At 45.2% G+C, this 23635-nt stretch overlaps 1 protein-coding gene across 1 annotated transcript; it reads right to left on the bottom strand.

The window, feature by feature from the left end:
• Window positions 1–218: 218 nt before the first annotated feature.
• On the bottom strand, window positions 219–22863 carry LOC117453420 (uncharacterized). Its single transcript, XM_071204200.1, has 17 exons — window positions 22605–22863; window positions 20910–21038; window positions 18436–18563; window positions 16435–16582; window positions 13795–13846; window positions 12079–12319; window positions 11172–11304; window positions 10990–11086; window positions 10849–10911; window positions 10515–10744; window positions 10179–10277; window positions 8695–8882; window positions 5896–6050; window positions 5454–5699; window positions 5208–5364; window positions 1266–1368; window positions 219–327 (listed from the first exon to the last, which is right to left on the bottom strand). The coding sequence occupies exons 1-16, from the start codon at window positions 22861–22863 to the stop codon at window positions 1279–1281; spliced, it is 2415 nt and encodes an 804-aa protein (XP_071060301.1). The 3' UTR covers window positions 219–327; window positions 1266–1278.
• Between the last annotated feature and the right edge of the window lie 772 nt (window positions 22864–23635).

Raw genomic sequence — 23635 nt, 5'->3', positions numbered from 1 at the left:
GGTACAACAGCGTGCTCTGAGGAATTACATCTGATCTGATCCTCTTCCTGGGTAGTAATCCACATTTCAGTTCTCAACACTTCCTGTTTCCCTTCTTTAACACTCAGGTAGCTTTCAGGCTGTGCACATTTAAAAACAGACAGTATATTAAAGAAGAAATTATGTATATATACCAGTGCACATGGTAAAATAACCCCTTTTGATTATTACCCCACATCATAAAGAAGTTAAAGCTCAGAATAACTGAAGTCCTCAGGAATAATCTCAGATAATGTGCCGGCTCAGTTTCACAGCAACAAGATCTTCATTTCCACCGTCAGGAATCAGCTGAGAACACAGAGAAACTGCTGAGTCATGGTTTATACAATGCTGCTTTTGAGTTGATCAAGGAACTCTTTAAACATTGTGTTAATCAAGGAACTCTTTAAACATTGTGTTAATCAAGGAACTCGTTAAACATAGTGTTAATCAAGGAACTCGTTAAACATTGTGTTAATCAAGGAACTCTTTAAACATTGTGTTAATCAAGGAACTCTTTAAACATTGTGTTAATCAAGGAACTCGTTAAACATTGTGTTAATCAAGGAACTCTTTAAACATTGTGTTAATCAAGGAACTCTTTAAACATTGTGTTAATCAAGGAACTCGTTAAACATAGTGTTAATCAAGGAACTCGTTAAACATTGTGTTAATCAAGGAACTCTTTAAACATTGTGTTAATCAAGGAACTCTTTAAACATTGTGTTAATCAAGGAACTCTTTAAACATTGTGTTAATCAAGGAACTCTTTAAACATTGTGTTAATCAAGGAACTCTTTAAACATTGTGTTAATCAAGGAACTGTTAAACATTGTGTTAATCAAGGAACTCTTTAAACATTGTGTTAATGAAGGCACTCGTTAAACATTGTATTAATGAAGGAACTGTTTAAACACTGTGTTAATCAAGGAACTCTTTAAACACTGTGTTAATCAAGGAACTCGTTAAACATTGGGTTAATAAAGGAACTCTTTAAACATTCTGTTAATCAAGGAACTCTTTAAACATTGTGTTAATCAAGGAACTCTTTAAACATTGTATTAATCAAGGAACTCGTTAAACATTCTGTTAATCAAGGAACTCGTTAAACATTGTATTAATTAAGGAACTCTTTAAACATTGTGTTACTTAAGGAACTCTTTAAACATTGTGTTACTTAAGGAACTCTTTAAACATTGTGTTAATTAAGGAACTCGTCAGGAAGAACAAATGAAGGTGCTGCCTACCATGCAAAGCTCTTCAGTTTCTCCATCCCATCGTGATGAGGGCCGCGTTCCCATCAGCGTATTTAGCAGATCTGCGCCTCCTGCGAGCTGCCCCCCCACAGCTCTGTACGCAGACAGGAAGTTAGTTTCACAGACAGGAAGTGAGCTTCACAGACAGGAAGTTAGTTTCACAGACAGTGTCACTACCCGATTCGTCTCCGGTACTGCGCATGTGCGAGATGGTCCGCCATATTTAGACAACTCCGTACGGCAACCCAAGATGGACACTTGACACAGTGGCTTTTAGCAAAGCTGAGAGAGAGAGAGAGAGAGAGAGAGAGAGAGAGAGAGAGAGAGAGAGAGAGAGAGAGAGAGAGAGAGAGAGAGAGAGAGTAGAGAGAGAGAGAGAGAGAGAGAGAGAGAGAGAGAGAGAGAGAGAGAGAGAGAGAGAGAGAGAGAGAGAGAGAGAGAGAGAGATGAGTTATTGTTATTACAACGTGACTTCACTATTATTTAACAACTCTTTAAGTACAGTAAGGGTACATTGTCAGAATAAGTGAGAAATGGATTTAACTTCTGTTAGACAGCTATCATACTGAATAAATATTTACTGTGAATGTATGCAAAAATGTATGGCATATGGCTGTCTAACAGAAGTTAAATCCATTTCTCACTTATTCTGACAATGTACTGAACCCCAAATAAAAGAACCCAATAAAAAGAGTTGTTAAATAATAGTGAAGTCACGTTGTAACAACAATAACTCATCTCTCTCGGTTTTTCTTTTTGAGCTTTGTTAAAAGCCGCTGTGTCAAGTGCCCTTCTTGGGTTGCCGTACGGAGTTGTCCAATATGGCGGACCATCTCGCACATGGGCACTGCAGATCGGGCAGGGGGGCAGATCGGGTAGTGACAGACAGGACGTTAGCTTCACAGACAGGAAGTTAGCTTCACAGACAGGAAGTTAGTTTCACAGACAGGACGTTAGCTTCACAGACAGGAAGTTAGCTTCACAGACAGGAAGTGAGCTTTACAGACAGGAAGTTCGCTTCACAGACAGGAAGTTCGCTTCACAGACAGGAAGTTAGCTTCACAGACAGGAAGTTAGCTTAACTTCACACAGGTGTATTAGTACTCAGTGTGTTAGTACTCTGTGTATTAGTACTCTGTGTATTAGTACTCTGTGTCTTAGTACTCTGTGTGTTAGTACTCTGTGTCTTAGTACTCTGTGTCTTAGTACTCTGTGTGTCAGTATTCTGTGTATTAGTACTCTGTGTGTTAGTACTCTGTGTATTAGTACTCTGTGTACTCTGTGTGTTAGTACTATGTGTGTTAGTACTCTGTGTACTCTGTGTATTAGTACTCTGTGTATTAGCACTCTGTGTACTCTGTGTATTAGTACTATGTGTGTTAGTACTCTGTGTATTAGAACTATGTGTACTCTCTGTATTAGCACTCTGTGTATTAGCACTCTGTGTACTCTGTGTATTAGCACTCGGTGTACTCTGTGTATTAGTACTCTGTGTACTATGTGTATTAGCACTCTGTGTATTAGTACTCTGTGTACTATGTGTATAAGTACTCTGTGTATTAGTACTCTGTGTACTCTGTGTATTAGCACTCTGTGTACTCTGTGTATTAGTACTCTGTGTATTAGCACTCTGTGTACTCTGTGTATTAGCACTCTGTGTACTCTGTGTATTAGTACTCTGTGTATTAGCACTCTGTGTACTAGTACTCTGTATATTAGTACTCTGTTTATTAGTATATTAGTACTCTGTGTATTAGCACTCTGTGTACTAGTACTCTGTATATTAGTACTCTGTTTATTAGTACTCGGTGTATTAGCACTCTGTGTACTCTGTGTATTAGTACTCTGTGTATTAGCACTCTGTGTACTCGGTGTATTAGCACTCTGTGTACTCTGTGTATTAGTACTATGTGTATTAGCACTCTGTGTACTCTGTGTATTAGTACTATGTGTATTAGCACTCTGTGTACTCTGTGTATTAGCACTCTGTGTACTCTGTGTATTACTACTCGGTGTATTAGCACTCTGTGTACTATGTGTATTAGTACTCGATGTATTAGCACTCTGTGTACTATGTGTATTAGTACTCTGTGTACTCTATGTATTAGTACTCTGTGTATTAGTACTAGGTGTATTAGTTAGCTTCACAGACAGGAAGTGAGCTTCACAGACAGGAAGTGAGCTTTACAGACAGGAAGTGAGCTTTACAGACAGGAAGCTCGCTTCACAGACAGGAAGTTAGCTTCACAGACAGGAAGTTAGCTTAACTTCACACAGGTGTATTAGTACTCAGTGTGTTAGTACTCTGTGTATTAGTACTCTGTGTATTAGTACTCTGTGTATTAGTACTCTGTGTCTTAGTACTCTGTGTGTTAGTACTCTGTGTGTTAGTACTCTGTGTACTCTGTGTATTAGTACTCTGTGTGTTAGTACTCTGTGTATTAGCACTCTGTGTACTCTGTGTATTAGCACTCTGTGTACTCTGTGTATTAGTACTCTGTGTATTAGCACTCTGTGTACTAGTACTCTGTATATTAGTACTCTGTTTATTAGTATATTAGTACTCTGTGTATTAGCACTCTGTGTACTAGTACTCTGTATATTAGTACTCTGTTTATTAGTACTCGGTGTATTAGCACTCTGTGTACTCTGTGTATTAGTACTCTGTGTATTAGCACTCTGTGTACTCGGTGTATTAGCACTCTGTGTACTCTGTGTATTAGTACTATGTGTATTAGCACTCTGTGTACTCTGTGTATTAGTACTATGTGTATTAGCACTCTGTGTACTCTGTGTATTAGCACTCTGTGTACTCTGTGTATTACTACTCGGTGTATTAGCACTCTGTGTACTATGTGTATTAGTACTCGATGTATTAGCACTCTGTGTACTATGTGTATTAGTACTCTGTGTACTCTATGTATTAGTACTCTGTGTATTAGTACTAGGTGTATTAGTTAGCTTCACAGACAGGAAGTGAGCTTCACAGACAGGAAGTGAGCTTTACAGACAGGAAGTGAGCTTTACAGACAGGAAGCTCGCTTCACAGACAGGAAGTTAGCTTCACAGACAGGAAGTTAGCTTAACTTCACACAGGTGTATTAGTACTCAGTGTGTTAGTACTCTGTGTATTAGTACTCTGTGTATTAGTACTCTGTGTATTAGTACTCTGTGTCTTAGTACTCTGTGTGTTAGTACTCTGTGTGTTAGTACTCTGTGTACTCTGTGTATTAGTACTCTGTGTGTTAGTACTCTGTGTATTAGAACTCTGTGTACTCTCTGTATTAGCACTCTGTGTACTCTGTGTATTAGTACTATGTGTATTAGCACTCTGTACTCTGTGTATTAGCACTCTGTGTACTCTGTGTATTACTACTCGGTGTATTAGCACTCTGTGTACTATGTGTATTAGTACTCGATGTATTAGCACTCTGTGTACTATGTGTATTAGTACTCTGTGTACTCTCTGTATTAGTACTCTGTGTATTAGCACTCTGTGTACTCTGTGTATAAGTACTCTGTGTATTAGCACTCTGTGTACTCTGAGTATTAGTACTCTGTGTACTATGTGTATTAGTACTCTGTGTATTAGTACTCTGTGTATTAGCACTCTGTGTACTCTGTGTATTAGTACTCTGTGTATTAGCACTCTGTGTACTCTGTGTATTAGTACTCTGTGTACTCTGTGTATTAGTACTCTGTGTATTAGCACTCTGTGTACTCTGTGTATTAGTACTCTGTGTACTCTGTGTATTAGTACTCTGTGTATTAGTACTCTGTGTATTAGTACTATGTGTACTCTGTGTATTAGTACTCTGTGTATTAGTACTCTGTGTACTCGGTGTATTAGTACTCTGTGTATTAGTACTCTGTGTATTAGTACTCTGTGTATTAGCATTCTGTGTACTCTGTGTATTAGTACTCGGTGTGTACCGGAGTGCAGCTCTGGCCCTGTGTGGGGCACAGCTCCAGTTTGCAGTGCAGGTAGACTTCACTGCTTGCTCCAGAGAACTGAAACATGCTGAAGGAGAACACGCTGCACGTTCCCTGTCCGTTTCCCTGCATCTGCACCGTATCCTCAGCAGGACATCTGCCGGAGACAGGAAATACACACGGTGAAGTCTCAGAGTTCATTCTGTTCCAACAGTCAGAGTTCATTCTGTTCTAACATTTCCTCACCCATTGATGATGAGGTCGTATCGCAGACTACTGTCAGGTGATGCCTGATTGGTTGCCCAGCAAGAGTCTGTCACCATGGCGACCATGTTGGCGTCCAGCCCCACCGCCTCCAGCTGCAGCCAGACCGTCTGGTTCAGCAGGATCTCCGTGTTCGGGCCGACCGGCTGCAGGAGGCCGGCGTCGATGAAGGAGCTCATCGTCAGAGTGTAGTTCCACTGTCCAGATACAAGCTGCTGCACCACAGAGCTGCACTCTCACACACACACACACACACACACACACACACACACACACACACACACACACACACACACACACACACACACACACACACACACACACACACACACACACACACACACACACACACACACACACACACACACAGTTTAGCGGTGTGACGCTTGGAGCTGTGGTACATTAAGGACCAGGTGACGCTCACCCGTCTTTGATCCTGAAGGACTCACTCCCGACCTCTGGCTGTGTGTACTTGCAGGAGAAGTCGATCTGGAACTGGTTGCTGCGGGTGATGACTCCGCCTGATGAGCTGTTCGAGGACATGATGGAGTTCTCGTAGAAGATCTGGCTGTTGTTTTTCTGCAATGTGACAGAAAATGAGTTCATTTAACCTGTTAAGCCCGAGAGACCCCGGTACCGGGGCCTCCCGCAACATCTTGCAGGAAACAGTTTCTGAGGGCATGTTCGTTTAATAAACTATGAATGTTTTGTATCCATGTAACGGGAAGAAACTCATCTAACTGATCTTTTTCTTTTTTTAAATCCCACAATGCTAACGCTGAGCCTCTGAATTAGCAACGAGCGAAAAATGCTAACAGATTTACTGCACCGAAACTCACTCACAAAACCTTATTATTTATCCATTGTGCACATCCAACCCATCGATCTGATCGTGAGATGACACAGAATCGATAGGTACAGACATTATCACTCAATGATACAAACTTGCATGGGCGCGGGAAGGGGGGTGCTGAGGGCGCTGCAGCACCCCCTAGTGGCAGGCAGGGGGTGTCTGAATTATTATTTGACGGTTATTGCTGCTCCCGCTGTGCATAACCTGATATGTAGCCAATAAATTCCACATTGTTGGTAAAATAATATTTTGGCCTGCCCCGAATGTTTTTTCTGTAGCCCCGGACAATTCTACCTCAATAATATAATACATTAACCGTGCTTTACGTGAACCTCATCATGACACTAGAGAGGACGGCAGGACTGTAATTTCCCGTGTTCAGTGAATGCAACAGAGACAAGACACCAGACCAATCAGAGAGTTGCATGGAAATAAAAGTGTGCTTGTATCATTCAAGCTCGGCTCTCTGTGTGTGTGTGTGTGTGTGTGTGTGTGTGTGTGTGTGTGTGTGTGTGTGTGTGTGTGTGTGTGTGTGTGTGTGTGTGTGTGTGTGTGTGTGTGTGTGTGTGTGTGTGTGTGTGTGTGTGTGTGTGTGTGTGTGTGTGTGTGTGTGTGTGTGTGTGTGTGTGTGTGTGTGTGTGTGTGCGCGTGTGCGGACATAGCGCATTTAGTGTGTGTGAGAGAGGGAGAGAGAGAGAGGGACCGGTGCCAGCAGCAGGGACCGTGTTGTTAGCATCTGGTTAGCAGTTAGCTAGCTGCACTAACGGACATACGGAGCTGTTGGTTCCACAGCGAGCTGGAGGAGAGCTCTCCTCTCAGACGGAGAGGCTCAGGTGAGCTAAAGGACTCTCTGAGGGTTTAGATAGTTCACTTTAGTCTAAGTTATCTCAGTGGGTCTCAAACGGTTTGGTCACAAACTATTCAAGAGATTATTTCCGCGGCACACCTTCATATGATCATTATCGTTATAAAACAATAAGAGAATAAAGGAAAAACAGTTATGAAATACTATATGGCAGTAAAACAAGAATACAGTTTGAAAGGGGAGTGATTTGTAAAATATCCATAAAGAAAAAGAACATCTGCTTACAGTTGTGTTTCATCTGGGTGATGAGAGAGGTATCCATAGATCTCTTAATGTTGCTCTCAAAGTGCGCCAGATTGATGCTTTAACTTCAACATTTTAAAAAAAATCTTCCCGGGGGAGCATCCCCCCGGACCCCCCTAGAGGAGGTGAGGTCCGCTCCCCACTCGTAAAAAATAGCACTTTACCCCTGCCTATATGCCGTGAGCTGATTATCGAGCCTTCATTGTAACAGTCACGGGTGCACTGTGTGTTTGCGTGTGGGGAGTGCTTTTGTGCGTGCTCTATAGTGCCCGTAATAGTGTTCACTGGAGTCCAGCACCTCAGCACCCCCACTCAAAATATCTTCCCGCGCCTCTGCAAACTTGCGACTTTATAAACAAAAACAGACATCAAAGCCTGTGGCGCTAGGTAGCTAGAAACGCTAACATGGCTTACCTGTGTCGTAGTCGGGTCAAAAACAGTCAGAAAGAGATGTCAATCACCAAAATCGACAAAGGGGGGCCAGAGATATGGAAAATCCACCCAAAAGACCCCAGGAGTGTTTTTCTTTGCTAAATCTGTCTAAAAAGGTCAGATTTAACTTGTTTTGCATCAATCTTGATACAGGGTACTTATTATATGTTGTACTTTGGATTCTTAAAGCTTTTAGTCTACTAACCAGTCGACTGATCAGATCATAGCAGGCTCCGCCCTGCTAGATGGCAGACCATCAAAACACCGGTGAAAAATGAGCGAGGCACAGGAGGACAATACCGGCGAGAATGAAGATTTACTTCCAAAAAGAACAGCAACATCTGCCATCTGGAACTATTTTGGATACAAAAAGGTTCTTCTCTTCTTCATTCACAGATGAGATCCAACTCACAGGTTTATCATTACTTTGAGAAAAAAGATTATTAATGTAACCCTTTTAGAAGATATGGTCATTTGTTCTGGGAATGTCATTTTCGAGCCTGAGACCTGAACAACAGGCTCAGGGCTTAACTGGTTAACGGCCGTGGCCACATTATTCCAGGGCTCACTGCTGACGGTTCCATCCTGATGGAGAACGGTCAGTGTTGGAGTTCACAGTCCAAACCATCCAGGTCATTTAATTAAAGTTAAACAGGGTGACTGAAGCCTGTTCCTTCCCTTCCATCGATCATTAAGCTCTTCTGAGGGCTGCAGGTGTCAATAACCAACTGAACAGGACTCAGTTAAAGCAGCTTTACATGCTTCTCGTTTGCCCAAAGACGCTCTGAAAATAACCCGCCTTGAGTCGAGAGGAAGTGATAACTACGCACCATGACCTCCATCCCGCAGGGGGCGCTGCTGTTGAAGCTGAAGGTCACCAGGTGGCTCTGGGGGTCCATGTGGCCCTTGCAGCTGGGGTCTTTGAGGTGTAAGGTGGAGAAGTCGATGCCTTTGTCGTCCAGCAGACATCCAGCCAGAACCACAGAGGCCGAGTCCTGCCTGCAGACCGTGGGATCGCCTGCAACACACGCCGACACTTCAACCACACGCCGACACTTCAACCACACGCCGACACTTCAACCACACGCCGACACTTCAACCACACGCCGACACTTCAACCACACGCCGACACTTCAACCACACGCCGACACTTCAACCACACGCCGACACTTCAACCACACGCCGACACTTCAACCACACGCCGACACTTCAACCACACGCCGACACTTCAACCACACGCCGACACTTCAACCACACACCGACACTTCAACCACACACCGACACTTCAACCACACGCCGACACTTTAACCACACACCGACACTTCAACCACACACCCCACACTTCAACGACACACCGACACTTCAACCACACGCCGACACTTCAACCACACGCCGACACTTCAACCACACACCGACACTTCAACCACACGCCGACACTTTAACCACACACCGACACTTCAACCACACACCCACACTTCAACGACACACCGACACTTCAACCACACACCGACACTTCAACCACACGCCGACACTTCAACCACACACCGACACTTCAACCACACGCCGACACTTCAACCACACACCGACACTTCAACCACACGCCGACACTTCAACCACACGCCGACACTTCAACCACACACCGACACTTCAACCACACGCCGACACTTCAACCACACACCGACACTTCAACCACACACCGACACTTCAACCACACGCCGACACTTCAACCACACACCCACACTTCAACCGCTGTTTCTAATTCCACACTAAACAATATCTTTTTTCTGGCAGAGCTCAGCATCAAAACAGCTGTTAGCAGCAGGCTGTTGGTAAATAACCACATCCCTAATTCAGACCAGTGCAAGCAGAGGAAACGGTGTGATATGCTCCGTGTGAAGAAACTTCTGTTTAGCAATGCAGAATCAATGTTCAGTGAAAGGAATGGAAGCTGGAATTCGCCTTAGTCACTGAAGTTTATTGAGAGACAAAAACGGCCGGAGCGTTCACAAGGTATTCACATAACTCTCATCATGAAAATCCCAAGCCAACTCTGCAGACAAAGACAGGAACACCTCTACATGTAAGAAAGGAGGGAGCTAAGAGCCCGCGCTTTCTCTAATTAGTACCAGACATTAGGAACAAAGACATCTCTGTTTTGCAACTCTTCATGTGCCTCAAAACCCCTCACCCACAGGAAAGCAGAAGACCTCTTTGACCTGTGTCCTCCTCAAGTTACAGACAGGGCACATGCAAGAATGACTGAGAGTCTCTAAAATACACAGATCGGATTCAAATATTCTTTGACACTCCGTACCTAAAGACTTGGTGGCGTTGTACTTGGAGGCGAACAGAGCCCGGCAGAAGCAGCGGGTCGAACCAAACTCCTCTCCACAGAACTCATGATCACTGCAGGGCTGCTGACAGAGAGGGGGGGGGGGGCTGCACACACACACACACACACACACACACACACACACACACACACACACACACACACACACACACACACACACACACACACACACAACTTAATTCATGTATCTGCTTCTTCACTTTGTTTCCCATTTATTAGCGAGCCTTGGCTTCTGGTTGATTTTAGGATACATTTGATCAAATATGTCTGCTTGACTGCACGAGTTTCAGTGCAGTATCCTCGAATGGAAATAGAGAATCTTACAGCAGCCAGAAGTCGACCTCCAGTCCTCCAGGGTCACGTTGATTTTCAGGCTGCAGGCCTTGGCGTAAGCCTCCAAAAAGTGGCAGTCGACCCCATCCACTGACGGGTAAATGCACAGTGTGAGTGTGCAGGCGCTGATGTACGGCTCTGGGTCGGTGTGCTCGTGACAGGCGGAGAAGGGAGGCTGCCTCATGAGATTACAGCTGTTCAGAGGGAAGAGTTTTCCGTGTTACATCGGTTGATCTTGCAGAAACAACGCTGCTTATATGACATGACAAGACGAGGGTCTTCATGGCTCAGCGCTTACTGGTCGGTGGAGCGAGTGCAGTTGATGGTGCTCTCGACTGAGTCCTGGGATTGAATCTCACAGCTAGAGGGAGACAAAGATCACATCACATCTGAACCCTAATCATGACAAATAGGTAATATCAGTCAGACTGAGCGGTACCCAGGGAGGCTGAACGAGGACTTCTCGGCAGTCAGGGTGGTGGTCCAGCTGGAGTTGGAGGGGCGGCCACACAAACCCTCTACAGCTTCAGGAAGTCCTGGTGGAAGTGAGGGTACAATTAAAGCTATGCTTCAGAAATAAATATGTAATATTCAGTCCAGATCGGAAGTTCTGTTCTGTACCTGCCACATGTGCGCTGTTGCCATCGAAGAAGAAAGTCATGTTGGAGGACGGGAGCTTAGCAGTGACTCCAGTCTGGTCCTTGGAGAGCTCCACGCCGTGCATCAGCTGAGCTGTGCTGTTGAGCACCAGGGCCTTCTCCCATCAACCTACAAACACACACCAAAACACACACAAAACAAACCCCCCCCCCCCCCCCAAAAAAAAAAAAAAAAAAAAAACAAAAAAAAACAAACACACAAACAACACACACACAAAAACTAAAAACAACAAACACCAAACACAAAAATCACAAAACAAAGAAGAACACCAAACCCACACAAAAAACACACACACCACAAACACACACACAAACACCAAACACAACAAAACAACACACAAACACACACACACACACACACAAACACACACATTCAACACAAGGAGCACAACACCAATTCCCACACAAACACACACACAAACCACACAAACACCACAACACACATCAACACAAGGAGCACACACACACACACACACACACACACACACACACACACACACACAAGAAGCACACCCACCCACACACACACACACACACACACACACACACACACACACACACACACACACACACACACACACACACACACACACACACACACACACACACACACACACATCAACACAAGGAGCACACACACATCCCACACACACACACACACACACACACACACACATCAACACAAGGAGCACACACACACACACACACACACACACACACACACACACACACACACACACACACATCAACACAAGGAGCACACACACACACATCCCACAGAGGGTTTGTGATACACCACCACAAAGTAACTCCTAGCAGGAAATGATCAGCGTTGCTTGAGCACCCATAACTACAACGTGCTGACGTACCCGAACTCTTCCTCCTCGCTCCAGATACATGGTCACGCCTGGCAGCGACAGGATCAGGTGGTCCAGAAGAGGAACATCTGTACGCCGGCGCTCCCTGAAGGCGGCCGTGAGGTTGAAGCTGGCGCTGCCTTCAGGCTGCATCAGACTGTAGGCACAGCGATCCTGGACAGAGTGCACTGCTCCGTGGAAACCGATCACCGTGGAGCCCGTCACCGTGCACACCACCGGAGGAATAGCGCACCTGATGGACATTCCATTCAACATTCAATTCATTACATTACATTTAGCTGACGCTTTTATCCAAAGCGACTCACAATAAGTGCATTCGACCAGGAAGACACAACCTTGAAGAAAACAGAATCATAAAGTACATCAGGCTTCATAGAGCCAAGCATTTCAAGTGCTACTCAACTGGCTTTAGAGGAGCCAGTCCTTTGTTAGTATATAAGTGCTTTGTTAATAGTTCTATCCTCGAGGTGGAGTCGAAAGAGATGAGTTTCAGTCTGGAAGGTGTGTGAGCTTTCTGCTGTCCTGATGTCAATGGGGAGCTCATTCCACCATCTTGGAGCCAGGATAGCAAAGGAATCCAAAGGTTGCATTGTCATATGCACAGAGCTGCAGTGTAGAGATGGCAATGACATGCTTCTGACCTGAGCTCCTCCAACGATGCAACATATATAATAAAATACAAACATAAAAAGTAGTGCAAAAAGTCTATATACGTGTGAATAGAATATGATATGTAAAAGAAGACATGGAGAGGGACTCGCAGTCTGGGTCTTTTTAAGACAGACATACTTTACACTCATCCTAAACTCAAAGGAAATGAACCCTTCTCAAAGTTCACAATATGACGCATAAAGGTCAGGAGAGTTACATTCAGCCTGTGAAACACGTACAAATATAATAATATCTCTCTCCTAAATACGTGTGGAATACTAAACATCTTGAAGTATTTTATACAACAGGCCATACAGTGATATTGTGTTGCATTATGGGTAATGCTCAACTCTACTTGGGACAACCCGGATATCTGCGGTCTGATTTACGGACGCAGCACTACAACACTGATGGAGCTGGCCTCGGGGGATTGAAACATGTGTAAAGCACGGAGGAGAGGTCAAAGGATCACGTTATAGGAACACTGCACACACACCGAGACGCTGTGCGTCCATCGGGATCTCTTTTCATAAAGTGTCATCACGAGGCCCACCTTGGCAAAGAAGGGCAATGGGAGATAAGTGGAGAAGGTTTTTAGGATGTATAGACTGAACCGTTCCCCAGAACGGGTCGTGCTGCTCCTCAAAGCGGGCCATGAGAGCGAGCGTATCTCCACGTTTGCCCGGGGAATGTGGCGGGACATAAACCAAAGTGTGAGTCTCGTTCTGGTCACTTTGCTCGGCTCTAGTGATCTGACCCAGCCTCCACACAGACCTGGTTCTTGGTTCCAGTCCAGCAGTGCTCTGGTTCCTAACACGAACCAGTTCTGCTCATGGAAACCATGAAAGGACTGGAGAGCTATCGGCCACTAGCTCTGAACTGACCCTGAACTGCTTTGGTGGAAAGGGGTGATAGAAATAGGAACAGATTCCTCAATAACTGCAATAATCCTCAGGTGGATAATATCCTCCCTCTCTCATGGAGGGTTCGATCACATGGGACACTTTATTCAAATCAGTCAGACCTTTACTCCTGATAGAAAGAGCACATATTTACGTGTTGTCCGCTTGGCAAAACTCCTGGGGCCCACATGTGACATTAGAGAGGACTGCAGACCAAGAACAGACATCAACAGAGCAGGGCTCTGCGCTGGGCATCTCTGAACCCGCCTTTATAGCGCCACCTTGGAGGAGAATGGAGGTGATGCTATTACACTTCAGTGACTACAGGCAGATTTTAAGACAGACATGTTTTAATATCACATCTCACTTAGAGGATCCCTTTCTCTGCGAACCCCCAGACCAGCTTACCTGAGCCTCTGCATCCAATCAGGTCTCGACAGATCAGATCCTCTGCAGAAGGCATCCAGGTATCCATCACTCTGTCACCGACTTTTGCAGACAGTTCCTAGTAAAGGATTAAACAGAATATATTTGTATGTATATTATTTATTTAACAGGGACATTGCACACTAAGAACCATTTCTGTAAATGTGCCAGAGTTACGTCTGTAGTCCCTGGACAGATGTTTGAACCTTAAAAACACATTTAAAATAACTAGTAAACACAATCATTAAAAACAAAGGTAACCTCAAACTGTGAACATGAATGAAAGTGTTCTCTAGAGGCCACTTGTGATATATTTCCTCCGATGTTAGGGCATGCAGTGACAGTGAGAGCAGTGGGGAGCTCCTTCATTACTCCAGATTGATGTTTCTAATGAACTCCTTTGTCCACTTGAGGGCAGCAAGGAGCAGAACCACCAGCCCCTGGTGCTGTGAGTGCAGCCTGCCCCGTTAGCTCTGCATGCTAGCAGCTACATGTGGTGTCACTGATACTAACTCTCTGTATCTTCATGCTAACACACCCGTTAGCTCTGCATGCTAGCAGCTACATGTGGTGTCACTGATACTAACTCTCTGTATCTTCATGCTAACACACCCGTTAGCTCTGCATGCTAGCAGCTACATGTGGTGTCACTGATACTAACTCTCTGTATCTTCATGCTAACACACCCGTTAGCTCTGCATGCTAGCAGCTACATGTGGTGTCACTGATACTAACTCTCTGTGTCTTCATGCTAACACACCCGTTAGCTCTGCATGCTAGCAGCTACATGTGGTGTCACTGATACTAACTCTCTGGGTCTTCATGGCTAACACACCCGTTAGCCTCTGCCTGGCTAGCAGCTACATGTTAGGTGTCACTGATACTCACTCTTGTGTTCTTAATGCTAACAAACCCTTTAGATCTGGAATGCGAGCGTAAATTGTGGTGTCACTGATTTACTAAATCTCTGTGGCTTCATGCTACACACCGTTAGCTCTGCATGCTAGCAGCTAATGTTGTGTCACGTGTACTAACCTTGTGTTCTTCATGCTAACACACCCGTTAGCTCGCATGCTAGCAGCTAACATGGTGGTGTCATGCTACTATCTCTTGTTATGCTAACACACCCGTTAGCTTGAATGATAGCATTAAATGTGGTGTCACTGATACTAACTCTCTGTGTCTTCATGCTAACACACCGTTAGATCCTGCATGCTAGCAGATACATGTGGTGTCATGATACTAACATATCTGTGTCTTCCCTGCTTAAACACGTGACGCTGAGTGACTTCTGCTTCCTGAAACTCTAAGGCTGAGTATGACATTATGTCTGACACCTATCTCTGTTTAGAAGTGAACATAAGAAGAGGGTTTTAAAAGGAGCGGCTTCGAGGAGCAAATAGACTGCTGCACGTTGTCTTCTGCATTCACCTATCCATGCTGAACTGAAAGCTTGTTCTGTATCCATATGAATGATGTCTGATGGTGATACAAAGGAATAATGGATCACACACAGCCTCAGTTCTCATCTCTCAGGGTGGTTAGGGCACAGAAGTCTTCTCAGGGATCAGTTCTCATCTCTCAGGGTGGTTAGGGCACAGAAGTCTTCTCAGGGATCAGTTCTCATCTCTCAGGGTGGGTAGGGCACAGAAGTCTTCTCAGGGATCAGTTCTCATCTCTCAGGGTGGTTAGGGCACAGAAGTCTTCTCAGGGATCAGTTCTCATCTCTCAGGGTGGTTAGGGCACAGAAGTCTTCTCAGGGATCAGTTCTCATCTCTCAGGGTGGTTAGGGCACAGAAGTCTTCTCAGGGATCAGTTCTCATCTCTCAGGGTGGGTAGGGCACAGAAGTCTTCTCAGGGATCAGTTCTCATCTCTCAGGGTGGTTAGGGCACAGAAGTCTTCTCAGGGATCAGTTCTCTTTCAGAGTGCGTGTGAGGAAGGCTGGAAGACAGCAGCTTTCTAACATAAAGGATTTAGGATATGAGTTTCCCTGGCACACAGAAACAAACAGGAACACATTGCATTGGTATCCGGACCTGACACAGTGTAACTCTCAACATCGGTGAGGCTGAAGGGTGAGGGTTAGGTAAGAGCCTCATGTCATACTTACTAAATTATCAGAAAACGTACGGCCAGCAGGATGACGTGAAGTGAAAGAAAAACTGTTCAACATCAACTTCAGCTGAAAGCAGGAACAGAGAGAGAAATATTAGGAAATGCTTCCAACATTTTACAAATCAACTTTGATTTGAAGTTGTCTTTGCCACACAATGTCTTTGAAATGTTCATTTTGTACAAACAGCTGGACAGCCAGTCGGTGTGTGACAGGGATCGGATCAGGACTCACATCATTGTCTGCAGCTGTACCATTGAAGAACTTGAGAATAACTATTCCATTGTCTATATCGTACGTCAGTTTGGTTGAAGCCACCCCGTCGCTGCTCACCACACAGTCAATGTCGTCCTCAGATGGGTCATTTTTGAAACAAACTTCAACCTTATCGCCGATCTTCACCTGCAAAAACAAAAAAGGGAACAACAATATGAAGGCTTTCGCTCCAAAACAGCATTGTTTCCTCTCCTCACATGTTAGCTACGGAGAAAAAAGATAGGATCAATGATGAGATCAAAACATTTCTCTCACTTTGGAAAAGACCTTTCTACAAGCCACTGTCCAACACGTCTTTATGTGTCCTTTCATACAGAGACACATGAGGAATCAAAGAGACGCGTCCAGCTGCTCCAAACCACTTCCTGTTGGCTCTAGTAATGATCTTTCCCCACTCCATTGATCTGATCTGATCAGTGCCCGACCCCATAGACCCCAGAGGGGAATGTTACGCTCACTTTCCAGCTCAGGACCAGACTCACAGTGATGCATTGTGGGACCAAGCCTGTCTCAGAGCGTCTGATATTGAATAATATGAGGGGGAACTTTTATAATACCCAAAATAACAGCTGGCACAAAAAGCACACTTTAAACGTTGTGTGTAGTACTCAATTGATTCTCCGCCTCTAGCAACATGTCATTATTCATGTGCTCCCATATTTACAGGCTGACACGCTGAGAGGTAACGAACCGCTTACATCTATATATAAATACGACCAAGACAAAAACACTAGGGACTGATTCTGAGGACTGTGAGTGATAGCATATTAAACAGTGAGTTATGTGTCATATCTATAATAGCTTTATTATGTGCAGCGTTGACAGTTCTGCTGTGTAAGTGGCCGTGACTGACCTTCACCTCACGACCTCTATTAAGCTCACCATTGATAACAAGATGCTAAATGGGCTGTAAATAGAAAGGACGTAGTTTCCATCATGTCTGTTCAGACATGTGAAACCAAACATGTGAAACTAGATAGAGCATTCTGAACTTTTCATCTGTTAATGAATTCAAGTATAACGTTTGTATATTTCAAATTGAAACGTTTAAAGAAAAACACCTGATTCTAAACATGACATTGACAAAGTGTTCTGCTTTCGTAACTTTGTTTCATATTCCCTCTCTTTAAAATGACATGGCATTACTATAAGTCTTTATTTGTTTCATTTTTAAACCTTACATGTTTTAATGTTCAATAATTCAAACCGTTGTGACCTCCTTCTGACTCAGAGAGAGGAGGGGGAGACCACCTGACGCAGAGAGGGAGGAGGAAGAAGCAGTAGAGAAGATGGAGGAGAAGGAATGAGACGGCTTGAGAACATTTGACTTGTGAGCCTGTTGCTTTTGTATTTTGACTTGGTGTCTTTGTTATTGTTTAGGATTCTTGTAATGCTCTATTTTTGTTAAAACCTTAATAAAACCGGATTGTACTTTGTAACCTTCGACCCGACTCCTGGTCTCTCTCGTGGTTTCTGAAGGTATCGGCTTGGTCTTGGAGTGAGGTAAGAACTCCCTTCCTTGGAAAAGGCAGACATTAGTATCGAATAGAAACCCTGCTTAAGTTCAACTATAGTTTGGCATTGGTCACTGTGGTTGATGTGGTGTGGATTGATGCTGAGATATGATATGAGCTCTGTTGACGTAGTGATGTCACTGCTGTGATGTTAATGTTTGACTCTAGCAGTGTTTGATATTACATTTGCATTGTTTTAATTGGTATAAGGGGATCGACATTGTGGGTGAGGGATGGTGGGTCCTGAAGCTGCCCTAATTACCAAGGGGTCTCCCAAGGACAGAGGGATTCTCCTCCAGGGGCAGATACTGCTCTGGGGTTCTCCCAGCCCACCAACATCTACTGCACTACACACTCCGTGGTGCTCTCCTAGCGGTCGGACATCCGAAGCTGGAGTGCCTAAAATAGGGATACGACGGGCCGTTTTAGAGGCCACGCAGTCAGGCAGGGGTTCAGTGTACTCACGTGTAACCATGTGCAGGTTTTTCCATAGAAAGTGAAGGGAGTGGCGCTGATGTTGAGGTTTCCACCAGGAGCATTCAGAGTGACAAGGGGATTCTGAGAGGCAGAGAGCTCCATCTGGCTGGCAGCGACTGCAGGAGTTCCAGGAGAAACACATCCATCAGGAACAACCTGAACACTCATCGCTCCCTGAAGCCTCTCCTCTGACTTCAAGTGACACTCATCAGTGCAATGAGTGAATAATGATATCCTTATTTGTTCTGTAAACATGTGCTCCTTCAGGGTGAATGTATACAGGGTATCTGGGTTCTGTGCCAAGTGGTTGAAGGCTAACGCCCTCATTGCCTGAAGCCATCAACATGTTGAAAAAGAGCTCGTTCACATTTATATTGATTTCATGGATGAGCTCGTGTTTTAAAAGTCTATCATTCAAACATTATCTTTTTTTACTTGCACAAAGAAGACAGCAGAGTAGTGCGGGGCTAGTACACACTCGCAGTGACTCTGCACAGAGGACTTGACTTTGAAACGCATTCATATTGCCTTTCTAACACATGTTGTTTGTCACAGTGAAGACTGCGATGCTGCTTACCTGCCAGCAGGAGGAGCAGCTTCATGACTCTGCAAAGGAAGAGGCACACACACCTGTTAACGCACGATAACACACAATAACAGCGTACACAATGAAGGGTCCTCGGCAGGAGGTGGTTCATACACTTCCTGAAGTTCTCTAAACCCGTCAAAGGCTCCCTGACTGGTTCCCCGATGCCACCGGTTTAGTGACGCAAAGAGGCTGTGAGCAGAACTGAGACATTGAGGTGAGAAGACGGACCGGTGGTTTTTAACTGAACACATATCTGGAAATCATTTTCCTCCGCTTTGTCATCCAATGAACACACGTTCTCACGTTGTGTAGAGAAGGCCCGACTCTGTGCACGAGTAACTTCAGGAGGAATGCCAACTCCACCGTGAGGTGTCGAGGGAACTTTCTTTCTGTGTCGTTAGCGTTAATAGTTAAACACTCAGTGTGTCTCTCTTTCAATGCTTTACAAATGCACACACTTGTTACGAGAGCACACAACATGGATATCCTATTGATAATGCTCTCAAAGTGCTTCAGATAAATGAACACTTTTAGATTTATCAAATATAACAATACACAAGTGATGAGTGACATCATGTTTCAGACAGGCTAAGCCCTTTAATCACGTATTCACAATACTCACATGGAGGTACTTCAATCACTGTCTTACTCCTGCATGAAATGTTTAAAGTGCATGTTGTTCATTTATTGAAATGAACCGAGCAATAGAGCCAACTGTTTGGGATATGTTAAAGGTCTCCTGTTATACTATTCTTAGGCATATATTATAGCTTTCAGAGATATACAAACATGTCTCTGAAGTGCTTTGCTCCAAAGCCCAAACAGATCATTGCAGCCTCAGCCCCCTCTATGTCAGGCCTGCGACTAAAGAGCTGATTCTGGGTCAGTAGCTTCAAACGTGCCCAAGCTGCTGCTAGCCACGCCCCTTTGTGAGTCTCCTGACACACCGGGACACATATGTATGTATGAAAGCATGAGAGGTGACCTTTAAGTTTTTACAACTTAAAAGTGTTGTGTTAGTTGTACTTAATAAACAGGTTGTTCCTACTCACCATACTAACTTAACTTAGTTATTGTGAGGCAATGAGTTTGCATATATATTTTTAAAGTTACCACAACTTATTAATTTTTACAATGTACGCTCTTCTACAGCAACAAGTCTTTACCTCTATTAGTCTTCTGAGCACTGTTCCGTACTTAACTACTTCCACATCTTCAACCCACACACTCGGTTCAAACATCAACACGTTTGTCACGATCTGTCTGTGTTGTGTTTTGTCTTTTTCTGTCTTTGGTTTCCTGTTTTATTTTGATAAGTCTTCACCCCCTGTCTTGCCTGTTGTTTCCGTCTGTGTTCCCTCCTGTCTGATTACCCGATTGTGTTCACCTGGTTCCCCTGTGTTTTCTCCTCCCTCCTCACCCGTCTCTTGTTTCTTTGATTAGTCTTGTGTGTATTTAAGTTCTGGTTTTCTGTCTGTCTTTGCTGGTTCCTTGTTTGTCTTTGACTGTGTCACGGGGTAGTGTTCTGATTTTGACGCGTTGGCCTTGGAATAAAGGTATTTTTCTTTTAAATCTGCATTTGGGTCCTGCCTGCTTCACTCAAGCCTGACAACGTTAATCTCAGTTAGGAATGCTATGAATAATATTCACTAAATTCATCCACATTTCAAAACAGAAGTCAATGGAGAAACTGTTAAGACTTCAGCTGCAACAGCTGAAGTCGTATGTTACTCAGAAAGCTCAGCATTCAGCATTCACACGGACCTCTCTTCAGGATTCTCTGTGTTTCTGAGGGGACTGGTCCCTGCACCGAGTCACAGGAGGCTTGCTGACGGAGCTGCAGGACCGTGAGGAGAAAGAAGTGGAGACTCACCGTCTGGAGGTCTGGGGCAGCTGAAGCTTCTATTGAGGTTCTGGTCCTGGAAGTCCTGGTCCTTCAGGTGCAGCTTAGATGTGGCGCTGTGTCTCACCTCGTCTGTTTTTATACTGTTGCTGCTCGTCCCTGCCCCTAAAGACTAATGCAAGCATTCCTGAAAACTTCTCAGTCTGGTTATACGTGTAATTAAAATTTCAGAACGCCCAGATCAAATACTTTGCTATGTGGCCCTCGTAAAAAGGTACATCTCTAAAGCACAGGTGTCAAACTCAACCTTTTAATATCTATCGTGTGTGTGTGTGTGTGTGTGTGTGTGTGTGTGTGTGTGTGTGTGTGTGTGAGCACGCGCGCATGTGTCTGAGTGTCTGTGAGTGTGTGCGCGTGCGTGTCTGTGAGTGTGTGTGTGCGCGTGTGTGTGTGTGTGTGTGTGCACGCGCGCGCATGTGTCTGAGTGTCTCTGAGTGTGTGCGCGTGCGTGTCTGTGAGTGTGTGTGTGGCCGCGTGTGTGTGTGTGTGTGTGTGTGTGTGTGTGTGTGTGTGTGTGTCTGTGAGTATGTGTGTGTTTGTGAGTGTGTGTGTGTGTGTGTGTGTGTGTGTGTGTGTGTGTGTTGGTGTGTGTGTGTGTGTGTGTTGTGTGTGTGTGTGTGTGTGTGAGTCAGTGGTGAGTGAGTGAGTGAGTGAGTGAGTGGTGAGTGAGTGGTGGTGTGTGAGTGTGTGTGTGTGTGTGTGTGTGTGTGTGTGTGTGTGTGTGTGTGTGTGTGTGTGTCTGTGGTATGTGTGTGTTTGTGCGTGTGTGTGTGTGTGTGTGTTGTGTGTGAGCGCGCGCGAGCGCGCGCGCGCGCGCGCGCGCGCGCCGCGCGCGCGCGCGCCGCGCGCAGCCCCGCGAGCGCGCAGCGCGCGCGCGCGAGCGCGCGAGGGGACGAGCAAGATCTCAGCGCGAACTCCTCGCGAGAGAGAGAATGTGAATGTGTTGGTGCCAGAAGTCCTCAGGGCGCTCTTAAAACTGAATGCTTTCTTGCAACAAAGAGTTGAAAGAGAAAAGGTGGAGTCCTTTCTGGTCACGCCATAACATCATTCCTGTAAGTGACATCTGATCTGGAGTAACCTCTTAAAAATACTCAGTATTTTTAGACCCTCTGTCCTCAGACCCTCTGTCCTCAGACCCTCTGTCCTCAGACCCTCTGTCCTTAGGCCCTCTGTCCTCATACCCTCTGTCCTTAGACCCTCACATCGTACAAGGAAACACTTCCAGAGAAACCCCACAGTTAAAGGGAACATGGAGAAACCTCAGGAGAGCAACAGAGGAGGGATCCCTCTCCCAGGACGGACAGACGTGCAATAGATGCCGTGTGTAAATTCAAGATATAATACATTTACAACATAGGTAGACCAAATGTTTGGAAATGCATGTGTCTGTAATAAGAAGATGAATCCACGAGGATGTCAAAAATCCTGTGGGAGCCATCAGGGAAGTAGTATGGTGAGAGTCAGGCAGGACCGCAGAGACAGGTTCAGCCACGACTCGAAGTCCAGGACCCAGATCCAGTGCTCAGGATAGAGGATCCAGGACACACGACCACAGCAACAGGATTATTCTCGACTCAGGATCCCGGCGTGGATATGGACAGAAAAAAGAGATTTGGGGGAAGCTGGGTTAATCGGAACATGAGAGTCATCATCATCAGCGGTCACTCGTAGTCGAGTATGACTGTCCTCCTTCTTGGTCCTTGTGGGTCTTCAGGTGGGCATAGAGGCCGATTCTGGACCCGATTACTCTTGTGCAGTGTGGACAGGGGAATGTAGTGGTGGAAGGTTTGGGTTGGACCTGTTTGGTGGTTGCTCTCTCCTTCCTGAGTCTGCGCTTGTCTTGTGCAGCATGGCAGAGGTCATCATTATATAGTGCAGCACCCTCACGGACAAGGTTTCTCCAGGTCGCCCTGTCTGTTGCCATGTCTTCCCAAGCTTTTAGGTGGCACTTCTTTAGGTTTGTTTTTATGTTATCTTTGTACCTCTTCTTTCGGCCTCCAGGGGCCCGTTTCCCTTTAGCAAGCTGGGAATAAAGGACTTGTTTTGGGAGGCGAGAGTCAGGCATGCGGATAACATGGCCACTTGGCCAGTCCATCTGAGCTGGTTTTGGGCAATGGTGGCAGTGATGGTGGGAATGTCAGCCTCCTCCAGGACGCTGGTGTTACTGCGCCGATCCTCCCAGATAATCCTGAGGATTTTTCGGGGGGGATCTCTGATGGTATGCCTCAAGTGCCTTTAAATGCCTGCTGTATGTGGTCCAGGCCTCTGATCCATACAGAAGAGTGGGGAGCACCACAGCTTTATAGACCAAGATGTTGGTCTTTGCTTGGAGGTCACGGTTCTCAGAGACTCTCTTCCTTAGCCTTGAGAAAGCCCCACTGGCACAGCTGAGGCGATGGTGTATTTCATCATCAATAACTGCTTTTGATGATAGGAGGCTGCCAAGGTATGGGAAGTAGTCCACATTTTCCAGTCTGATGTTGTCAATGGAGATGTTTGGGGGTAGGACAGGCGTCCAGGCTGAAGCTGGGTTAATCGGAACACAGGTACAAACAGCCAGACAGATGGATTAAGGTGCCCCCCCCCAACAGTCCAAGCCTATAGCAGCTAATCTAACGTGTCTACATACATGCACTCCCTTAGGATAGGTTGAGGGAAAAGGGTAGCAAGTAAGAAGTAGGAAACAGAGGTGGAGA

The sequence above is a fragment of the Pseudochaenichthys georgianus genome, chromosome 1 (assembly GCF_902827115.2).
Source record: "Pseudochaenichthys georgianus chromosome 1, fPseGeo1.2, whole genome shotgun sequence".
Classification (NCBI taxonomy): domain Eukaryota; kingdom Metazoa; phylum Chordata; class Actinopteri; order Perciformes; family Channichthyidae; genus Pseudochaenichthys; species Pseudochaenichthys georgianus.
The sequence above is the reverse complement of the archived record's forward strand: the minus strand, read 5'-3'. Positions and strand labels throughout refer to the sequence as shown.

Bases quoted from the DNA above. Each gene is read 5' to 3' on its own strand.
- LOC117453420 (XM_071204200.1), bottom strand. From the start codon at position 22,863: ATGGCAACAGACAGGGCGACCTGGAGAAACCTTGTCCGTGAGGGTGCT. The intron at 13,847-16,434 runs GTACAGCTGCAG...CTTGGTCTGCAG, and splicing joins TATTCTCAAGTTCTTCAATG to TCCTCTCTAATGTCACATGT. The intron at 11,305-12,078 runs GTACGTCAGCAC...TGATGGGAGAAG, and splicing joins AGCGAGGAGGAAGAGTTCGG to GCCCTGGTGCTCAACAGCAC.